Consider the following 15723-nt stretch of genomic DNA (forward strand, 5'->3'; position numbering starts at 1 on the left):
CGAAATTAAACTTTTTGACGTTAAAATATTCATTATAATTTTTATTTATCAGTTAAGAGGCAGTAATTATACAAATTTATGGTATTTAGTCTCTAAAAACCGCATTACAATTATTATATAATTGCTGGTATGCTGATAAGCTGACAGAAAGGCTGACAGAAAGCTATATTAAAAGTCTTAATGGGTTAACCAGCATTTTTCAATCTTATAGAGTAAGGTAGATTTATTGAAAGACTTATTTACTGTTTTAATTGTATTTTTTTGAAATGGCATTAATACACTGCAGCATCTAGTTCATCCACTTTGACTGGTCGGTACAGTGGCGGCTTTAATTCCTGCAGGGTCGACGTTCGATCCCCGATGTTCCAAGTGGTTCGGCACCATTTCTTCAATCAGTTCTCATTGTCCACACGCCCCACGTGTGGACAAGATTTGGGGGTTCTGAGAGTGGAGCCATGGCGGTGAACTGAGGACCTGAGGTTAGTTTGGTGATGAGCAGAGGACCTGAGGTTAGCTTGGTGATGAGCAGAGGACCTGAGGTTAGCTTGGTGATGAACAGAGGACCTGAGGTTAGCTTGGTGATGAGCAGAGGACCTGAGGTTAGTTTGGTGATGAACTGAGGACCTGAGGTTAGCTTGGTGATGAGCAGAGGACCTGAGGTTAGCTTGGTGATGAGCAGAGGACCTGAGGTTAGTTTGGTGATGAACTGAGGACCTGAGGTTAGTTTGGTGATGAACTGAGGACCTGAGGTTAGCTTGGTGATGAACTGAGGACCTGAGGTTAGCTTGGTGATGAACTGAGGACCTGAGGTTAGCTTGGTGATGAACTGAGGACCTGAGGTTAGTTTGGTGATGAACTGAGGACCTGAGGTTAGCTTGGTGATGAACTGAGGACCTGAGGTTAGCTTGGTGATGAACTGAGGACCTGAGGTTAGCTTGGTGATGAGCTGAGGACCTGAGGTTAGCTTGGTGATGAACTGAGGACCTGAGGTTAGCTTGGTGATGAGCTGAGGACCTGAGGTTAGCTTGGTGATGAACTGAGGACCTGAGGTTAGCTTGGTGATGAGCTGAGGACCTGAGGTTAGCTTGGTGATGAACTGAGGACCTGAGGTTAGCTTGGTGATGAGCTGAGGAAGAGGCTGGGAACTGAGCTAGGAGTAGAGACCACATGCCAAGTCCTTAGACTCATTAGAGAGACTTCAAGTACCTGAGCATATTACAGCCTTTGCCTCTAATGGTATATATAGGTATGTTTGTGAGATGCAAAAAGTAGTATAAGAACCCCCTTGGTACTTAATTGCCTGAACTACGTCATGGGCAATCTACCCTACTTGATTATTAGTGTACTATTAGAAATCCGCTCAAGGGGTAACTTCCATGAGTGTCTACAGGATAACGTGGAATACCATCACTCTCTACATCCCACTTTGTTGAAGCAGACCAGCCTTAAGGCCAGGTTGATAAGCTTACTGATACAGGGACAATTTGTTCTTAACCAAAGGGTGTCGTAAGCCTTCCTTGTAGCTTGATAAATTAACAAGGTGGTGGCAGCGATAACCAGAGGTAATTAAGAGTAGTGATATCTATATAGCAGGTGTAAAAGTCTTTAATTAATATCATAGTTACTGGACAGCAAAACTTTTATTAGATGAAAAAAAAAGAGTTCACAACTCCACTGAACATTAGTTCATTGAATTATACATACATCCTGCCTGAATTGTTCCTATCACAATTAGAGGCAATGTCTATCACAATTAGAGGAAATGTTTGTAATATGAAATTACTAACTCAACAAGGTGATAAGTTACAGTGTTAGAGGTAGGCAGATATTGAACTCTTAGGAGAATTCAAGCATTCAATTCTTTAAGAGTTCCTTTATAAAATACAACTATTTTATTATCTTCTGCAGCCACAGTTACATAATCTTATCGTGAAATTCTAAATTCAAATCACAAGGAAGAATTATAGAGATGAGTGGTAACTCCACTACGGGCTCACCATAGCCCGTGCTACTTGGACCACTTTCCAGGTAGCAAATCTTTAACAACAACAACTATAACAATAGTTATATATTACAAAATTACAGAGGTTTCAATAAATTGAAGTTCCTTTCTCAATTGTAGAATAAATATATTGTTCTAGTGTTTTGTGGCTGTTGGTTTTCATAGGCTACAATGTTATTGTTCTAGTGTTTTTGTGACTATTGGTTTTCATAGGCTACAATGTTATTGTTATCTAGTGTTTTGTGACTATTGGTTTTCATAGGCTACAATGTTATTGTTCTAGTGTTTTTGTGACTATTGGTTTTCATAGGCTACAATGTTATTGTTATCTAGTGTTTTGTGACTATTGGTTTTCATAGACTACAATGTTATTGTTCTAGTGTTTTTGTGACTATTGGTTTTCATAGGCTACAATGTTATTGTTATCTAGTGTTTTGTGACTATTGGTTTTCATAGGCTACAATGTTATTGTTCTAGTGTTTTTGTGACTATTGGTTTTCATAGGCTACAATGTTATTGTTATCTAGTGTTTTGTGACTATTGGTTTTCATAGGCTACAATGTTATTGTTATCTAGTGTTTTTGTGACTATTGGTTTTCATAGGCTACAATGTTATTGTTTATGTAGTTATATATGTTATTTTTCTTCTTGTAATTATTTTGGATTTGTATCAGCATCAAGATATTGACTTTTTGAAAATGTAGGGTGACTACTCCTTTATATCTTTATTGATGAGGAGATTAATTTTTGTTAGTATAAATGTATGTTTGGCTTCCTACCAAGAGGTCTTGAATATAGAAAATGTATTGATTTTTTTATGGTAAGGATTATAGTAACTATAGCAATTAAGATATTAGGAATAATTACAGCTTATTAATAATCTTGAAAAAACGTCTCTTGAATGTGGATTAAATCTGAAGGTTTATATGGCGCGTCTTCCATTTTCTTTACAACAGTTTTAGTAGCTGTTATTTTTCTTGATTTGTTTATGTTAAAAATACTCTTTTAATACCTTTTTTTTTTAACGTTAACTAATATTTTTACTTTATTATGTGCAGGTATAAGTTTTTTATTAATTTTACTTACTTTATTATATTATTAGTGGAGCCAAGGAGTGTTAGAGTGAAGTGAATAAGAATTAGAGTCAATTACAAAATATGAGTTGCGTTCATAAGGAGTTAGTGAAACATTTTAGTTAGAAAGCGAAAAATTGCGTTTAATTTCGGCCTAAATTGTGATATATACCTCTAACTTGTTTTTAAGGTGTTTAAATATATTACATTTTCATAGTAAAGTTGAAGAATAAATTATGATGATCAAAGCACATGCCAGAAGATGAAGAGACGTCATCATATCTTCAGCCCCCGTTATCTTGAAGAATTAATCTTCCAGAAATACATGGGCTGAGGAACCATTCTCAGCCCTTCTGATATCTGACGTCCTCATTTATATATTCACTATTGGTGGAGGCCAACGTTCCCTGTGTGACCAATGCCGTTACACGAGTACTTAGTCTCTCTCTTATCCCTAAGTGACATTATGTTAAGGGTCTGTGGGAACCTAGTCAATGGTTATTAAATATCATTCATACGGATCAATGGTTACTCCCCGTCACTCATACTGGTTAATGGTTACTTCCCGTCACTCATACTGGTTAATGGTTGCTCCTCATCTACCATACTAATCAATGGCTACTCCAATTAACCTTACTGGTCAATGTTCATCCCATCAACCATACAGTCAAATGCTCCCTCCTCATCAACCATACAGCCAAATGCTCCATCTTCATCAACCATACAGACAAATGCTCCATCTTCATCAAACATACAGACAAATGCTCCCTCCTCATCAACCATACAGCCAAATGCTCCCTCCTCATCAACCATACAGACAAATGCTCCCTCCTCATCAACCACACAGCCCAGACCAGAGGACCATAACCACGCAGTTAAAGCCTCAACCCAAAAAGCCTCAATAATGACATATTCCGCCGCCGCTGGCTTGACTAATTGCTTGTCGTCCGCATCAAAAAGTGACCTTCCTGTTAGAGAATATTTAACACACCAGCTTGGCGGAACTCAGTGTTGAGTGGAGGGCCAGACGAGGTGGTACTGGGGCGAGGAAGGAACACTACCCAGTACACGACCATATGGCAAGGTGGTACTGGGACGACAGAGCAATACACACCGCCCAGTACACGACCCGGTACTCCTCTGGCCGGGAAAGAATCTGAGGCTTTGTGGAAACTGGCTTAAGTGGAGAGGCGCGTAACTGTATTCTCTCGTTAATTTGTGCCGAGTATTGCGTTTCCGAGAATATTTTTGCGCCGCTCATGGTCGTGTTGACTCTTGTCTCGCTGGCTGGCTCTCTCTCTCTCTCTCTCATGTCTAGCTGGCTCTCTCTCTCTACCTCTCTCATGTCTGGCTGGCTCCCTCTCTCTCCCTCTCTCATGTCTGGCTGGCTCCCTCACTCTTGTCTAGCTGGCTCCCTCACTCTTGTCTAGCTGGTTCCCTCACTCTTGTCTGGCTGGCTCCCTCACTCTTGTCTGGCTGACTCCCTCACTCTTGTCTAGCTGGCTCCCTCACTCTTGTCTGGCTGGCTGGCTCTCTCTCTCTCTCTCTCTCTCTCTCTCTCTCTCTCTCTCTCTCTCTCTCTCTCTCTCTCTCTCTCTCTCTCTCTCTCTCTCTCTCTCTCTCTCTCTCTCTCTCTCTCTCATGTCTAGCTGGCTCTCTCTCTCTCCCTCTCTCATGTCTGGCTGGCTCTCTCTCTCTCTCTCCCTCCCTCTCTCATGTCTAGCTGGCTCCCTCACTCTTGTCTGGCTGGCTCTCTCTCTCTCTCCCTCCCTCTCTCATGTCTAGCTGGCTCCCTCACTCTTGTCTAGCTGGCTCTCTCTCTCTCCCTCTCTCATGTCTCGCTGGCTCTCTCTCTCTCTCCCTCCCTCTCTCATGTCTAGCTGGCTCCCTCACTCTTGTCTAGCTGGCTCCCTCTCTCATGTCTAGCTGGCTCCCTCACTCTTGTCTAGCTGGCTCTGTCTCCCTCACATATTCCGTTTTCTCCATCAGTTATCTCGTTTTCTTCCATTTTACTGCTGATTTAATTTTCTGATTGCTTTACTTCAGGTATTCCTCTCAGTTTTCCTTTACAACTTGTTCTAAACACTTAATTAATTTTGTCTAATTTTTAAATCTTTAAATCTTCTCTTAATTTTCTTACACACACACTGGCGATCCTTGGACTAACAGACACACTTCCTTAATTCTTCCATCTATCTACCCCATTCCTCTATCCATCCGTGCATCTACTTCTCCGTCTATCCATGCATCCATTAATCTATCCATCTATCTGTAGCAAGAAGCAGTTTGGTGGTAGTGGTGCGGGTGAGTTACTTATCACTCTGGGGTACTGTCTGGGGGCAGGATTGGCCAGGATTGGGCAGGATAGGGCAGGATAGGGCAAGATGGGGCAGGATAGGGCAGGTTAGGTCCAACAGGTGTGATGTACACGCTTATTCAACCTGTCTTGGGGGGGGGGGGAAGTTTCCACTGTTCCCTACATGTTACGGCAGCTGGTCTGTGATTGGTCAGTGTAACTGTCACCTGATTGGGGTCATGGGCATCTCTGTCTCGTTACATGAAGAGGTGGGGCGCCCTCTTTATGTCGCCAGGGCACGGCACCTCACGCTCTGGTGATGTGATTGTCCTCGTTGAGGGTGTGGAAGTCAAGCTGCGAGGAAGTCAAACTGTGTGGAAGTCAAGCTGTGTGGAAGTCAATCTTTGAGGAAGTCAATCTTTGAGGAAGTCAAGTTGTGTGGAAGTCAAGCTGTGTGGAAGTCAAGCTGTGTGGAAGTCAATCTTTGAAGAAGTCAAGTTGTGTGGAAGTCAAGCTCTGTTGAAGTCAAGCTGCGTGGAAGTCAAGCTGCGTGGAAGTCAAGGTGTGTGGAAGTCAAGCTGTGTGGAAGTCAAGCTGCGTGGAAGTCAAGCTGTGTTGTTCCCCCAACTCGGCCAAGGACGTTGTTGTTGTAGTTTATGATTCGCTACTTGGAACAAAGTTCCAAGTAGCACGGGCTATGGTGAGCCCGTAAGCCAAGGACGGTAAAGTTTAACTTCCCGCCTGACAACCACCAACGTTCTCTGACCACTTACGATGCGTCTTCAACTTGTGTAGTTCCCTGAGAATCGACCCAAGTCGCGCGGTTGGCTGTTGAGTCCATGTAGAGAGGAACCCTTGTTGAAGTCAAAAGTGAGCAGAACCAAGAGATCCCACGTGATCAGAGTGTTGCAGAAGTCACAGAGCGCTTAAATCATCAATTATAAGTGGACTCATCAGCACTACAACCACTAGTCGCCTTTGTACCAAGCTTAACTCTATATATTATTGTGCTGCGACTGCCAAACATAATTTGTTAGTCCATTCAACTGGGCTCTAGGAGATTCGAGTCTGCTAGAGCCCAGGTGAATGAACTATACTGTGACTGTTTAGTGTTAGCGGCGCGACTGTGTACACCGTTGGGCTGTTGCAACGGTGTACACAGTCAGCCCATCACTGTGATTGACACACAGTCTCATTATCCTCTTGCAGTTCATTAGCCTGTACTTTAGACTGCCACTGTGAGGTAAAAGCCAATGCTTGGATATGTCAATGACGTCTATATAACCCCAAGGCACGGTTACGATATCATTACTCGAGGAGATCATTACATGGAGGAGGGGGGATACGCTCTTTCACAGCCTTCAGAATTGCCTGAGTGACGTACACACTTCCAGGACACGGAGAGAGAGACACGTTACACAAGGGATAGGTTAATGACCTCAGGGAATACGATGTACTTGACTCCTGCAAACCCTCTCGACAGTGTAATTGGTCTGCTCCATGGAAAGTACAGAAAATAAAAGTAGAAATTGTGCCCCTCGACGTGGAAACGATTGAGCATAAACCGGGGCAATTAGGGTGTTTGTATGGAAGCTTGATGGGTTACCAAGAGGCAATAGTTTACATGTATATTGTGACGGGTCGGTGGCGGAGGATGGCAGGGTGTGGTGTCCTAATAACGGAATATTCTGAGTTTGGATCTGTGGACAGGAAAATTGAACTTCGACTTGTTAATTATATATCATCCACACAGGCTGAACTGCAGGCCATTCTGGCTTGTTTGGAAGAAGTATGTCAAGACGAAACAGATGTTTTAGCATTTCTCGATAGCCGAGGAGCACTTGATTCTTTAAACAGTCGAATCTTCATGTCCATTGTTGAGGACTGTAAGAAAAGGATAAATGAGATACAGCTGAAAGGTCAGAAAGTGGAATTCACGTGGATTCCATCTCATGTTGGAGTAGTGCTCAGCGAGGTGGCGGATGACCTGGCCAAACGTGCCACATCAACACCACAAGTTGACATTGAATGTGTTTTAACAGTGAGACGAATAAGAAGCAAAATAAGAAATATTCAGGCACAGGCAGCAGTGGCGAGGACAGGTACAATGTATGAGGGAAGCCAAACCATGCAACACTACAGGTGTGTGAGTCAAACCATGCAACACTACAGGTGTGTGAGTCAAACCATGCAACACTACAGGTGTGTGAGTCAAACCATGCAACACTACAGGTGTGTGAGTCAAACCATGCAACACTACAGGTGTGTGAGTCAAACCATGCAACACTACAGGTGTGTGAGTCAAACCATGCAACACTACAGGTGTGTGAGTCAAGACATGCAACACTACATGTGTGTGAGTCAAGACATACAACACTACAGGTGTGTGAGTCAAACCATGCAACACTACAGGTGTGTGAGTCAAGACATGCAACACTACAGGTGTGTGAGTCAAGACATGCAACACTACAGGTGTGTGAGTCAAGACATGCAACACTACAGGTGTGTGAGTCAAGACATGCAACACTACAGGTGTGTAAGTCAAGACATGCAACACTACATGTGTGTGAGTCAAGACATGCAACACTACAGGTGTGTGAGTCAAACCATGCAACACTACATGTGTGTGAGTAAAACCATGCAACACTACAGGTGTGTGAGTCAAACCATGCAACACTACAGGTGTGTGAGTCAAGACATGCAACACTACATGTGTGTGAGTCAAGACATGCAACACTACATGTGTGTGAGTCAAGACATGCAACACTACAGGTGTGTGAGTCAAGACATGCAACACTACATGTGTGTGAGTCAAGACATGCAACACTACATGTGTGTGAGTCAAGACATGCAACACTACAGGTGTGTGAGTCAAGACATGCAACACTACATGTGTGTGAGTCAAGACATGCAACACTACAGGTGTGTGAGTCAAGACATGCAACACTACAGGTGTGTGAGTCAAGACATGCAACACTACAGGTGTGTGAGTCAAGACATGCAACACTACGTGTGTGTGAGTCAAGACATGCAACACTACAGGTGTGTGAGTCAAGACATGCAACACTACGTGTGTGTGAGTCAAGACATGCAACACTACAGGTGTGTGAGTCAAGACATGCAACACTACAGGTGTGTGAGTCAAGACATGCAACACTACAGGTGTGTGAGTCAAGACATGCAACACTACAGGTGTGTGAGTCAAGACATGCAACACTACAGGTGTGTGAGTCAAGACATGCAACACTACAGGTGTGTGAGTCAAGACATGCAACACTACAGGTGTGTGAGTCAAGACATGCAACACTACAGGTGTGTGAGTCAAGACATGCAACACTACATGTGTGTGAGTCAAGACATGCAACACTACAGGTGTGTGAGTCAAGACATGCAACACTACAGGTGTGTGAGTCAAGACATGCAACACTACAGGTGTGTGAGTCAAGACATGCAACACTACAGGTGTGTGAGTCAAGACATGCAACACTACAGGTGTGTGAGTCAAGACATGCAACACTACAGGTGTGTGAGTCAAGACATGCAACATTACAGGTGTGTGAGTCAAGACATGCAACACTACAGGTGTGTGAGTCAAGACATGCAACACTACAGGTGTGTGAGTCAAGACATGCAACACTACAGGTGTGTGAGTCAAGACATGCAACACTACAGGTGTGTGAGTCAAGACATGCAACACTACAGGTGTGTGAGTCAAGACATGCAACATTACAGGTGTGTGAGTCAAGACATGCAACATTACAGGTGTGTGAGTCAAGACATGCAACATTACAGGTGTGTGAGTCAAGACATGCAACACTACAGGTGTGTGAGTCAAGACATGCAACACTACATGTGTGTGAGTCAAGACATGCATCACTACAGGTGTGTGAGTCAAGACATGCAACACTACAGGTGTGTGAGTCAAGACATGCAACACTACAGGTGTGTGAGTCAAGACATGCAACACTACATATGTGTGAGTCAAGACATGCAACACTACAGGTGTGTAAGTCAAGACATGGAACACTACAGGTGTGTAAGTCAAGACATGCAACACTACAGGTGTGTGAGTCAAGACATGCAACACTATAGGTGTGTAAGTCAAGACATGCAACACTACAGGTGTGTAAGTCAAGACATGCAGCACTACAGGTGTGTAAGTCAAGACATGGAACACTACAGGTGTGTAAGTCAAGACATGCAACACTACAGGTGTGTGAGTCAAAACACCAACATTCCACTTATGGTAAAAGGAGAAATGCTTGGAGTGACTCTATACACATGTGGCTTGGGTACACATATGACTGGGAATATGGAATAGTTGTTCTTGATAATGATACCGAGTGTAAACTATGTGCAACCCGTTCTCGCACTTGCGTATAGTCAATATATTGACTATACGTAATAACCAATTACACAATTGACTATACTGTAACCTATCAACGGTATAGGTTAAGTAATAATTGTAATTAAGAAGCAATAAGATGCTTATCTTAACATACTAAGAAGGTTAGGTGAGGTCGGTGTTTTCTATGAAGCTTTTCAAGGTAAACTAAAATATTTACAATCAATTAGTATGTCACATATGCACTTATTAAATAAGCCAATATATTGACTATACGCAAGTGCGAGAACGGGTTGTTATGTGTTATGTTAAGGTCTCACACCCTCACCCATTATGTTCTTGACTGCCCGTTGACTAATGTGTATAGAAACACTGAGATGAGAACTGTTCCTGAACAACAAGCCTGGATGTGTCACAACGGAGTGATGATGATATTCTGGAGAGTTGTGAGAATTTTGCACCAAGATTATAAACTTTTGTTGAATTGTCTGAATGTCAATTGCAAACTGTCTATGTACCTAGTCATACAAGTGTTTGTGTATACGTCTGGTAACATACTGTATGTGTATAGGAAGGAATGTGTATGTTTATCATTCAGAATGTTTAGTAATATGTTGATTGTGATGTGTCTGACTGTCTGTCTGTCACGTGTTAATTTTCGTGATTTACACTCACACACACACACACACACACAATAGCCAGAACGCTCTTCTCGGCCTACTATGCAAGCACTGATTTTCCTAATAGGCCCAGTGATTTTCTGTATTTTCAAAAAATAATTTCAAATTGGTTTTTCCTTATTATTGTTATTAGATTATATTAAGAACATAAATTATTTACTTAGTTATGTTAGACTAGTTTAGGTTAAGATAGGTTAGGATAGGTTAGGTAGGGTTGGTTAGGTTCCGTCATATATCTATGTTAGTTTTAAATCAAATTAAAAAAAAATAACACACATAATGAAATGGATAGCTTTAGCATTTCAAAGGAAAAATCATAGACAAATATATAAATTCAGGAAACTTGGCTTATTAGGCAAATCGGGCCTTGCATAGTAGGCCGAGTATTGCATTCTGGCTACTAGGCACAACATACATATATATATATATATATATATATATATATATATATATATATATATATATATATATATATATATATATATATATATATATATATATATATATATATATATATTTATTTATTTATTTGTGTATTTAAAGGTTACAAGACACACAAGACAAATGCCTAAAGGTTATGGATCTCTTGAAGCTCCTCCGTTTCCGGACAGGAACCGAGGACGCAGCAAGCATTTCCCCTCTGGATCGCCACACTGAGGCGCTGAAACAAAAAACTGGAAGTCCTTGGGTCTCTGGTGACGTCAATGAGCTTGGAACCCAATTTCTTGAGAAATCCCAAGGCACTCTTGCCCCAGGGGCCATGCGTCTCAGACGCTATGGGAACAAAGAGGTATTGACCTTCCAGTCGCCTGTACTTGAGTGATTTTGCTGTTTCCCTGTGGTTGGCCGCCCCACCTGCTTGATCAGCTCCCAAGTGTACATAGGTGTCAGCCAGGGTGGATACACATGTGTAGTCCCACACCAACTGTCTACCCTCCTTCCATGAGTATATGGTGATGGCATCAGGGCGAAGTGCGGGGAAATCCGGGTTTTGGACCCCTAGGATGCGAGGTTCTCTCTCCGCTGGGCACCTAGCTGAGACGAGGCTTCTCTTGATGATGTCATTGACCTCGTTGTGTCTTGCATGCCAGCCCTTTGTGCTTCCGCAATGCAACCCATGCAGTCCGTATTGGTCTGCTTCCACCCTGTTGCAAATACACTTATATTCAGTGTGAATTGGGGCACCAAGGCGGAGGGCCACTGCTACACGAAGGGATTCTGGATCTAGGCGCGTGCCCATTGCCGACATGGGTACTGCCAGGAGGAAGTCTCCTGCATGGGGGGCACGCACTGCTCTGAGGCGGGCTTTCTCCTTGTCTGATGTTGCGACGCTTAGCATGGCATCAGCTACTTTTTCCACTAGAGGGTGGTCCCAGCCGGACTGTTTGTGTTGTTTTGTTGGCTCTATAATGGTTGCTGGGGCTGCAAGAACATTCCACTGATTTGAACATTCAGTGAAAGCAGGATTCAGGAACATTCAGTGAAAGCAGACATATAAACATATGTCTGACGCCTGAACGCGTTTCGTAATGGCTTATTACATTTTCAAAGACTTAATTTACACACAAATTCATCGTACTTATACTCTATTGGGTGAGGTGATATGGTACAAAAGAGACATGAGAGAGAGGGTGTAATGAGCCATTCTACAATCTTTTGTAGAATGGGTTGTTACAGCCCCCCCCCCCTCTCCTCAGCGCCCTGTCCTCAGCACCCTTTCTTTAGCACGTTTTCCTCATCATTTGTCTCCTCAGCAGCTCTGTGTTCCCCTGTACTCTCCCCCTCAGCGCCTCGGCGACCTTTCAGTAACACTCAGCTTCGTTACTCTGCACAAACAGAGAGACGAGATGGCACTCTTTAATCTCCCAAACATTGCTTGTTATTTGTGCGAAATTCTCGCTTGCACTCGAGTGAGCGCGAGTGCTTAGTAAACCCTTGATGTGTCTCGCATGAGTCCTAGTTTTTCCCTTTGGTGTCAATTGGACTTTTTTTTTTGGGGGGGGGGGGGGAAAGTCGGCAGGATAGTTGCATAGATGCAATTCATCACTACTATTGCAGGTTAGCGTGATGGATTATTCGTCCGTGGTGGATGATTAGATGTGGGATGAGGGATTAGTGGGACGGGATATGGCATGTGAAGGGTCGTCTGGTTGTGGGGACCCCATGATGTGGAGGGTCGTCTGGTTGTGGGGACCCCATGATGTGGAGGGTCGTCTGGTTGTGGGGACCCCATGATGTGGAGGGTCGTCTGGTTGTGGGGACCCCATGATGTGGAGGGTCGTCTGGTTGTGGGGACCCCATGATGTGGAGGGTCGTCTGGTTGTGGGGACCCCATGATGTGGAGGGTCGTCTGGTTGTGGGGACCCCATGATGTGGAGGGTCGTCTGGTTGTGGGGACCCCATGATGTGGAGGGTCGTCTGGTTGTGGGGACCCCATGATGTGGAGGGTCGTCTGGTTGTGGGGACCCCATGATGTGGAGGGTCGTCTGGTTGTGGGGACCCCATGATGTGGAGGGTCGTCTGGTTGTGGGGACCCCATGATGTGGAGGGTCGTCTGGTTGTGGGGACCCCATGATGTGGAGGGTCGTCTGGTTGTGGGCCCCATGATGTGGAGGGTCGTCTGGTTGTGGACCCCCCATGATGTGGAGGGTCGTCTGGTTGTGAGCCCCATGATGTGGAGGGTCGTCTGGTTGTGGACCCCATGATGTGGAGGGTCGTCTGGTTGTGGACCCCATGATGTGGAGGGTCGTCTGGTTGTGGGCCCCATGATGTGGAAGGTCGTCTGGTTGTGGCCCCCATGATGTGGAGGGTCGTCTGGTTGTGGACCCCATGATGTGAAGGGGCCAGTTGGGGTCTTGGGGTCCTCTCTGAGGGCTAGCTGGGGTCCTGGGGTCCACTGTGAGGGCCAGCTGGAGTCCTTGGGTCCACTTTGAGGGCCAGCTGGGGTCCTGGGGTCCACTGTGAGGGCCAGCTGGGGTCCTGGGGTCCACTGTGAGGGCCAGCTGGGGTCCTGGGGTCCACTGTGAGGGCCAGCTGGGGTCCTGGGGTCCACTGTGAGGGCCAGCTGGGGTCCTGGGGTCCACTGTGAGGGCCAGCTGGAGTCCTGGGGTCCACTGTGAGGGACAGCTGGGGTCCTGGGGTCCACTGTGAGGGCCAGCTGGGGTCCTGGGGTCCACTGTGAGGGCCTGCTGGGGTCCACTGTGAGGGCCAGCTGGAGTCCTGGGGTCCACTGTGAGGGCCAGCTGGGGTCCTGGGGTCCACTGTGAGGGCCAGCTGGAGTCCTGGGGTCCACTGTGAGGGCCAGCTGGAGTCCTGGGGTCCACTGTGAGGGCCAGCTGGGGTCCTGGGGTCCACTGTGAGGGCCAGCTGGGGTCCTGGGGTCCACTGTGAGGGCCAGCTGGAGTCCTGGGGTCCACTCTGAGGGCCAGCTGGAGTCCTGGAGTCCACTGTGAGGGCCAGCTGGAGTCTTGGGGTCCACTCTGAGGGCCAGCTGGAGTCCTGGGGTACACTGTGAGGGCCAGCTGGGGTCCTGGGGTCCACTGTGAGGGCCAGCTGGGGTCCTGGGGTCCACTGTGAGGGCCAGCTGGGGTTCTGGGGTCCACTGTGAGGGCCAGCTGGGGTCTTGGGGTCCTCTCTGAGGCCAGCTGGGGTCCTGGGGTCCACTGTGAGGGCCAGCCGGGGTCCCAAGGTCTACTGTGAGGGCCAGCTGGGGTCCTGGGGTCCACTGAGAGGGCCAGCTGGGGTCAACCTGTGACGAGGTCACAGGTTGTTCCTTGAGTTGACCCCGTGACGACTGACCCCGTGATGACTGACACCGTGATGACTGACCCCGTGACGACTGACCCCGTGACGACTGACCCCGTGACGACTGACCCCGTGACGACTGACCCCGTGACGACTGACACCGTGATGACTGACCCCGTGACGACTGACCCCGTGGCGACTCACCCCGTGACGACTGACCCCGTGACGACTGACTCCGTGACGACTCACCCCGTGACGACTGACCCCGTGACGACTCACCCCGTGGCGACTGACCCCGTGACGACCGACCCCGTGACGACTGACCCCGTGATGACTGACCCCGTGACGACTGACCCCGTGACGACTGACCCCGTGATGACTGACCCCGTGATGACTGACCCCGTGACGACTCACCCCGTGATGACTGACCCCGTGACGACTGACCCCGTGATGACTGACCCCGTGACGACTGACCCCGTGATGACTGACCCCGTGACGACTGACCCCGTGACGCCTGACCCCGTGACGACTGACCCCGTGACGACTGACCCCGTGATGACTGACCCCGTGACGCCTGACCCCGTGACGCTGACCCCGTGACGACTGACTCCGTGATGACTGACCCCGTGATGACTGACCCCGTGGCCAGGGTCAGGTGGCACCCCCTCGGCCCTCTGGCCTGGGAGGACAGTCGGGGGTCAACTGGGCCGGATGGCCGGCCGCTCACTACCCTAATCTGTCCGTCCGGCCGGTATAAGGATTACCGGCCGGTATAAGGATTACCGGCCGGTATAAGGATTAACGGCCGGTATAAGGATTACCGGCCGGTTAATCCGGTATATTTGCTACCGCGACCCCCATTGTTGACCTCTCTGGCCGGTTAATTACCACTGCCTTAATGGCCAACTCCGGTTACAAAATGGTTGTTAGAAGACCTGTTGAATATTGGATATCCGGGTGGTAGTTGTTGTTGGTGGTGGTGGTTGTTGGGGGTGGTTGTTGTTGGTGGTGGTTGTTGATGGTGGTGGTTGTTGATGGTGGTGGTGGTGGTTGTTGATGGTGGTGGTGGTTCTTGATGGTGGTGGTGGTGGTTGTTGATGGTAGTGGTGGTGGTAGTTGTTGGTGGTTGTGGTTGTTGATGGTGGTGGTGGTGGTTGTTGGTGGTTGTGGTTGTTGATGGTGGTGGTGGTGGTTGTTGATAGTGGTGGTGGTTCTTGATGGTGGTGGTGGTGGTTGTTAATGGTGGTGATGGTGGTTGTTGATGGTAGTGGTGGTGGTAGTTGTTGGTGGTTGTGGTTGTTGATGGTGGTGGTGGTGGTTGTTGGTGGTTGTGGTTGTTGATGGTGGTGGTGGTGGTTGTTAATGATGGTGGTGGTGGTTGATGGTGGTGGTGGTGGTGGTTGTTAATGGTGGTGGTGGTGGTTGTTGATGGTGGTGGTGGTGGTAGTTGTTGGTGGTTGTGGTTGTTGATGGTGGTGGTGGTGGTTGTTGGTGGTTGTGGTTGTTGATGGTGGTGGTGGTGGTTGTTGATAGTGGTGGTGGTTCTTGATGGTGGTGGTGGTGGTTGTTAATGGTGGTGATGG

General features: G+C 46.7%; 4 protein-coding genes across 4 annotated transcripts; 2 read left to right on the forward strand and 2 right to left on the reverse strand.

Annotated features, from left to right (window-relative positions):
• Positions 1 to 388: 388 nt before the first annotated feature.
• On the reverse strand, positions 389 to 4336 carry LOC138352045 (aggrecan core protein-like). Its single transcript, XM_069304221.1, has 2 exons — positions 4190 to 4336; positions 389 to 1150 (listed from the first exon to the last, which is right to left on the reverse strand). The coding sequence occupies exons 1-2, from the start codon at positions 4334 to 4336 to the stop codon at positions 389 to 391; spliced, it is 909 nt and encodes a 302-aa protein (XP_069160322.1).
• Positions 4337 to 7025: 2689 nt separating this feature from the next.
• Positions 7026 to 12257, forward strand: LOC138352046 (uncharacterized). The gene is made up of 2 exons (XM_069304222.1): positions 7026 to 7473; positions 12184 to 12257. The coding sequence occupies exons 1-2, from the start codon at positions 7026 to 7028 to the stop codon at positions 12255 to 12257; spliced, it is 522 nt and encodes a 173-aa protein (XP_069160323.1).
• Positions 12258 to 12489: 232 nt separating this feature from the next.
• LOC138352047 (protein pygopus-like) lies at positions 12490 to 13227 on the reverse strand. Its single transcript, XM_069304223.1, has one exon. It carries the CDS (start codon positions 13225 to 13227, stop codon positions 12490 to 12492), a length of 738 nt encoding a protein of 245 aa, XP_069160324.1.
• Positions 13228 to 14200: 973 nt separating this feature from the next.
• LOC123763758 (protein PBMUCL2-like) lies at positions 14201 to 14740 on the forward strand. The gene has a single exon (XM_045751079.2). The coding sequence runs from the start codon at positions 14201 to 14203 to the stop codon at positions 14738 to 14740; it is 540 nt and encodes a 179-aa protein (XP_045607035.2).
• The last annotated feature ends 983 nt before the right edge of the window (positions 14741 to 15723 follow it).

The sequence above is a fragment of the Procambarus clarkii genome, chromosome 52 (genome assembly GCF_040958095.1).
Source record: "Procambarus clarkii isolate CNS0578487 chromosome 52, FALCON_Pclarkii_2.0, whole genome shotgun sequence".
In the NCBI taxonomy this organism is placed as follows: domain Eukaryota; kingdom Metazoa; phylum Arthropoda; class Malacostraca; order Decapoda; family Cambaridae; genus Procambarus; species Procambarus clarkii.